Here is a 6,264-nt window from a genome sequence, read left to right as displayed (position 1 = left end):
CATTTAGTGGCGCGTCGCGCCAGGGACCAAACTACTGAGGCATGTTCCTGGCGCGATAGTGGCGCGTCACGCCCTTATAGTGCCAAGGCCATTTCCCCCAGCAGTTGCAACCCAGGCCAAAAATGAAATTCCTGTCGTGCTAGTTTATCTTAGGATCGTCATATCTTTTGACTCCGAACTCCAAAATGTACGTTCTTAATGGCGTTGGAAAGAAGACTCGACGACCTTTAATTTGATAGGTCGTGGGCCACCCAGATTGACGTCCTTCAAAAGATAAGGTCATTAAAAGTCGACCCTTATACGAACTCATCCTAAACTTAGCCACGACGAATCTTTTGGACTTAGCTCGGTCCTAGGGGTCCTCAATGACCCCACATCACCTCTCACGCTCTTTAATTTCTCAGGGACTCATCTTAACTCAAGCACATACTTCGAAATAAATACGATGGGCCCCACACGTGTACAAGGAAGGCCCGAATTTTAGGGAAAATTTTTTGAGGGGTGTTACATTATCTCCCCCTTGAAATCATTCGTCCTCGAATGACGAGAAATCAAGAATAGACTCGGGGTGTAAATCACAATCAAAACTCAGTCATTTAATCAGTCAAATCCTCAATCAATTATCAATCAAGACTTAAGATGCACAAATGAATTCAAATCAAGGAACTGGATATTACCTTCAACATTTTCGTCGGTAGGCACGAATATATGGGGATATTTAGATCTCATGGCTTCCTCCGCTTCCCATGTGGCTTTATCAACAAACTAATTCCTCCACAGGACCTTAACTGAGGCGACCTCTTTGTTCCTCAATTTGCGAATTTGGCGATCAAGAATTTGGACCGGAACCTCTTCATAAGACAAGCTATCCTTAACTCCAACGCTATCAATCGGGACTACCAACGAGGGATCGCCCAAGCACTTTTTCAACATCGAAATGTAGAATACCGGATGAATGGAAGCTAACTCTGAGGGTAACTCTAACTCATAAGCAACACTCCCAATCTGTCTCAAAATTTGGTAAGGACCAATATATCGAGGACTAAGTTTCCCCTTCTTTCCAAACCTCATGACGCCCTTCATGGGTGACACTTTCAAGTATACCCAATCGCCCACCTCAAACTCTAAGTCTCTCCTCCTCACGTCGGTGTAAGATTTTTGGCGGCTTTAGGCTGTCTTTAGCCTCTCTCGAATAACTCTGAACTCTAAAATGTACGTTCTTGGTGGTGTTTGAAGGAAGACTCGACGACCTTTAATTTGATAGGTCGTGGGCCACCCAGATTGACGTCCTTCAAAAGATAGGGTCGTTAAAAGTCGACCCTTATACGAACTCATCCTACTTAGCCACGACGGATCTTTTGGACTTAGCTCGGTCCTAGAGGTCCTCAATGACCCCACATCACCTCCCATGCTCTTTAATTTCTCAGGGACTCACCTTAACTCAAGCACATACTTCGAAATAAATACGATGGGCCCCACACATGTACAAGAAAGGCCCGAATTTTAGGAGAAAACTTTTGAGGGGTGTTACAGTTGAGACCTTCAGTCCTTCACACTTCACAGCTTTAGACCTTTAGTGCTTCACTCCTTCACAATCACAACTCCATTTCTCTACTCGGCGACCGGCGCTCGCCCTTCAGTCTTTTACAGATTACAAGTTCGCAACCTCAATAGTGCAATCGAGTAGCACTGTAGCAACAGAGGAAACAGAGAAAAAAAGAAGAGGAGAAAAAAAATAAAAAGAGGATCAAAGAAGAAGAAAATAATTAGAGAAGAGAACTTACCTTGAAGAGAAGTCCTAGTAGTCGAAGAGCAGCGAAAAAGAAGTCGCAGGTCGCAGTTGTCGTAACTTGTAAGTATGGTTTTACAATTTCTCTGCTCGCCCTTTGTCTATTCCTTATTTTCTAATCTTTTTGTGGAATTGTTACACAGGTTTAGCGCAAATTCTTTTATCAGAGGTGAGCAAAATCTATTCTTTTTTTATTTTATTTTACACTTTCAATTTATGTCTTATAACATTTGTAATTTCTTTTATGTTTAGATGGAAGATGAAACAAGTCGAACAACCAATGTCAGTGGAAGAGCACCTCTAGCTCTTATTGAGTCTCTTGATTCAACACCGAAAGTTGAACAACATTCAGTGATTGTGAAGAGGAAAGCTATAGAATCAAGATCTGCTGCTTGGCCGCATTATGATAAGCTCATAGAATATGGAATTAATAAAGCAAGCATTATGGTAAAGTTCTCTTAGCTGATTCAACTAAAAATGAAACAAATGGACTGAATAAACATTTGAAAACTTGTCCTAAAAATCCAAATAAGGTTAACACTTTCAATTTCAAGTACAAACAATCAAATTTAAACTTTCCATTAGAAGGTGAAATGCGTGATGGGGCAATTTGGACTTTTGATCAAGAGGTATCTCGAGGGGCTTTAGTTGAGATGTTAATCCTTGATGAGCTTCCTTTTCGTTTTGTTGAAAAGGAAGGTTTTAAGAAGTTTATGAAAAAAACCAATCTTTATTCTGAGTTTCCTCCCGTAGAACAGTGACTAGGGATTGTTATGTAGTTTTTGGTGAAGAGAGACAAAAGTTTATGAAGTAATTGAAAGAAACACCACCGAGAGTTTGTCTAACCACAGACACATGGACTTTTATACAGAGAATAAATTATATGTGTTTGACAGTACACTTTATTGATAGTGATTGGCTCTTGCATAAACGAATTTTAAACTTTCAGGTTATTACTAGTCATAAGGGTGACGAAATAGCCCGTTGTATTAGTAAATGTTTACTTGATTGGTAATTGGAGAAAATAATCACTATAACTGTAGATAATGCTTCTTCTAATGATGTCATGGTGAAAGAGTTATACAAACAAATGGTTAATTGGGGATCTAACATGAAATGTGGTAACCATCTTCACGTGAGATGTATGGCTCACATTTTGAATCTTATTGTGCAAGATGGCATGAAAGAAGTTGGTCCATCTATCAAACGTGTTTGAAAAATGGTGAAATATGTTAGACAATCTCCTGCAAGGAATAAATAATTTACGGAATGTTGTGAACTAAAAAATATAGACAGTAAGAAGTCATTATGTTTAGATGTTTCAACCCGGTGGAATTCGACCTACTTGATGTTGGATGCCACACAACATTTTGAGAGTGCATTTGATAGGTTTGATCTTGAAGATGGTGGATTGTCAACTTATCTTATTAATCATGTTTGCGAAGATGGAAGTGTTGCAGGTGTACTTGAAAGTGATGATTGGCAAAAGGTGAGAAATATGGTAATATTTCTTAAAAGATTTTATGATCTAACTGAGAAGATTTCAGGTTCACTCTACGTCACTTCTAATGATCACTTTAAAGATATAGTTGAGCTTCACAATCATTTAAGAGAGATAGGGAAGACAATGATCCTTCTTTGACAAAAATGGAAGAAAAAATAAAGAAAAGTTTGTCAAGTATTAGGGTGCTCCTCAAAAAATGAATAAAGTAATTTTTATTGCCTCTATCTTAGATCCTCATAACAAACTTGAGTATGTTGGCGACACACTTGAGAATATGTTTGGAGATGAAAAGGGGAGTGAAATAAAAGATGAAATGGTGACTTACATGAAAACTATGTTTGAAGAGTATGTAGCAAAATTCTCTAATGCATCTCGACGCTCATCTTCTCTTTCTGATTTATCGGGTCAAATATCGGATTCATCTATCTCTAACACTAGCACAAAATCAACAAAAGTGAGAAATAGGATCCAAATGAAGAGGAACAAACAAGATGGTACAGGTTTGGGTGGTAAGTCGGAGTTGGAAAAGTATCTTAGTGAAGAACTAGAGCCGAATGATGATGACGATAATTTTGATATCTTGTCGTGGTGGAAAGCTTATTCTCCAAGATATAAAATTCTTTCCGAAATGGCTCGTGATGTGTTGACAATTTCAATTTCTAGTGTGGCATCGGAATGTGCCTTTAGCACCGAGGGCCGTATTCTTGATTCATTTAGGAGTTCTTTGACTCCGAAATTGGTGCAAGCTGTTATTTGTCTTCAAGATTGGCGTCGAAATGAGCCTTATCCCATAAATGTTGAAGAAGATTTTAATGATCTAATGAAACTTGAACTTGGTATGTTTTTCAGTTTTTATATTTTATTTTTATATTTTTTTACTTAGTTTAATTGTTGACACATTTTAAATTCTTTTTAGCTGTGGATGATATTGACTGCATTGTTTAGGCTGAAAAACAGTGAAAGCAGATTTTGGATCAGTTATGGATAATCTGAAGAGCTATTTGTTGAGCAAAAATTCCAAGTTATGATGTATTGATGTGTTCTCAGTTCAAACTGTTTTTTTTTTGTATTGGTGATGTGCTTGTAGCAGTGAAAAATTGGATGGTACACCAACAGAATCAGCAATATTAGAATATGGATTCTTCTTGGTGGTGATATTGATAAGCAAAGAAGGGACTGCAAACTGCTGAAGGTTGAACCTTTCAATTCAGAAAAGAAAAAAATGTCTGTGCTTATTGCTCTACCAAATGGAAACAACTGATCTTTCTACAAGGGTGCAGCCGAGATAATCTTTAAGATATATGACAGATTTATCGATCTTAATGGTGAAATTATTCATTTGACAGAAAATCGGACGAGAAATATCATGGATGTCATTAATGAATTCACCAGCGAAGCCTTGCATACTCTTTGCTTGGCTTACAAAGACATTGAGGATGGTTATGAAAAAGATAGTATTCCTGATAGTGGCTACACATTGATTGCTGTGGTCGGGATTAAAGATCCAGTTCGCCCTGGGGTTAAAAATGCAGTAAAAACTTATTTAGCTGCTGGAATTACTGTGCGAATGGTCACTAGTGAAAATATTAAGACAGCCAAAGCCATTGCTAAAGAATGCGGGATACTAACTGCTGATGGTTTTGCCATTGAAGGCCCAGAATTTCGCAACAGAACTTCTGATGAAATGAGGAATATAATTCCTAGAATTCAGGTATGCTCTTGGTTGTTTTATCTCACTCTTGCTGATCCATTTGGTGTAAATAAATTGTTCCTGAAATGCTACAATCTTGAATGCAGGTGATCGCTCGATCATCACCAATGGACAAGCTTGTGTTTGTAAATAATCTAAGAGGTATGTTTAACGAGATTGTTGCAGTTACTGGTGATGGCACAAATGATGCTCCTGCTCTCAACGAGGCAGATATTGGATTTGCTATGGGTATTGTAGGCACAGAGGTTTGTAAATTGCTCCTGAGTCCTGTCATAGGTTAATATGTTAATTTACGATTTCTTGTATTAAAGCTTCCAAATGACAATTTACCATCCCTTGATATAGATAATTTCAAGCTGTTCTTGACATCTCTTTTCTTAAATATATTATCAGGTCCAGAACTTGCCTAAGAGAAGGGAAGTGCCAACGTAATATGGAATGACTCTTTTTCCTATTCAAAAGATGAGCACCCTGGCTCAGTTGTATTCTCAGTTGTATTCGATCCATTGTTTAGTTTGTTATTAAAAAATTTCACATCTTTTATTGTTGCTATTGTAAATATGATGTACTAACATATTCCGTGTGGACTTCGACTTCAATATGATATTACCGAATACCGTACCAAACCGAATTTTGATTTATTGATTACCGAATTACCGAATAGAAGTTTGAAAGTTCGGTATTTGATATATATTTTGAATTACCGATTACCAAATTACCAAATCCAAACTTTGAAAATACCGAATACCGAACGCCCAGCCCTAGGAACAAGTTTGAGGCTTTCTTTTTAAAAAATAATAATAAAAATACAATGGTATGAACAAGCTTGAGGTAAAGTGTCAACAACAACAACAACAACCCAGTGAAATCCCACAACATGGGGTCTGGGGAGGGTAGAATGTACGCAGACCTTACTCCTACCAAGGTAGGACGGCTGTTTCCTGGAGACCCTCGGCTCAGTAAAAGCATAAATGCATAAAAAATGTTAGATAAGAATAGAAAATTAAAAGCTTTATGAGAAAAACAACAAACAAATAACAAATAGATAACAAATAAATACAAATAAATAAAGACTAATAACAAATAACGATTAAATAAATAATGAAAGCGTCACAGGTAAAATTGAGTAATCAAAGCATAGAAAGTAATAAATAATAACAGAAATAACAGAAATCAGAAGTCAAAGCGCAAGAGATCGTAATGCACTACTACACCTATGAATAGAGAAGAATAACGAGACTATGAACTAGACTTCTACCC

General features: G+C 37.3%; 1 protein-coding gene across 1 annotated transcript; it reads left to right on the top strand.

Annotated features, from left to right (window-relative positions):
- The first annotated feature begins 3,567 nt into the window (after nucleotides 1-3,567).
- LOC129892966 (probable calcium-transporting ATPase 8, plasma membrane-type) lies at nucleotides 3,568-5,436 on the top strand. The gene is made up of 4 exons (XM_055968469.1): nucleotides 3,568-4,041; nucleotides 4,567-5,004; nucleotides 5,091-5,249; nucleotides 5,398-5,436. The coding sequence occupies exons 1-4, from the start codon at nucleotides 3,568-3,570 to the stop codon at nucleotides 5,434-5,436; spliced, it is 1,110 nt and encodes a 369-aa protein (XP_055824444.1).
- The last annotated feature ends 828 nt before the right edge of the window (nucleotides 5,437-6,264 follow it).

Source organism: Solanum dulcamara, chromosome 1 (genome assembly GCF_947179165.1).
Source record: "Solanum dulcamara chromosome 1, daSolDulc1.2, whole genome shotgun sequence".
Classification (NCBI taxonomy): domain Eukaryota; kingdom Viridiplantae; phylum Streptophyta; class Magnoliopsida; order Solanales; family Solanaceae; genus Solanum; species Solanum dulcamara.
Note: the sequence above shows the minus strand (reverse complement) of the source record. Positions and strands in the feature narration are given on the sequence as shown.

Bases quoted from the DNA above. Each gene is read 5' to 3' on its own strand.
- LOC129892966 (XM_055968469.1), top strand. From the start codon at position 3,568: ATGTTTGGAGATGAAAAGGGGAGTGAAATAAAAGATGAAATGGTGACT. The intron at 5,005-5,090 runs GTATGCTCTTGG...TCTTGAATGCAG, and splicing joins ATATAATTCCTAGAATTCAG to GTGATCGCTCGATCATCACC. The intron at 5,250-5,397 runs GTTTGTAAATTG...ATATATTATCAG, and splicing joins TGGGTATTGTAGGCACAGAG to GTCCAGAACTTGCCTAAGAG.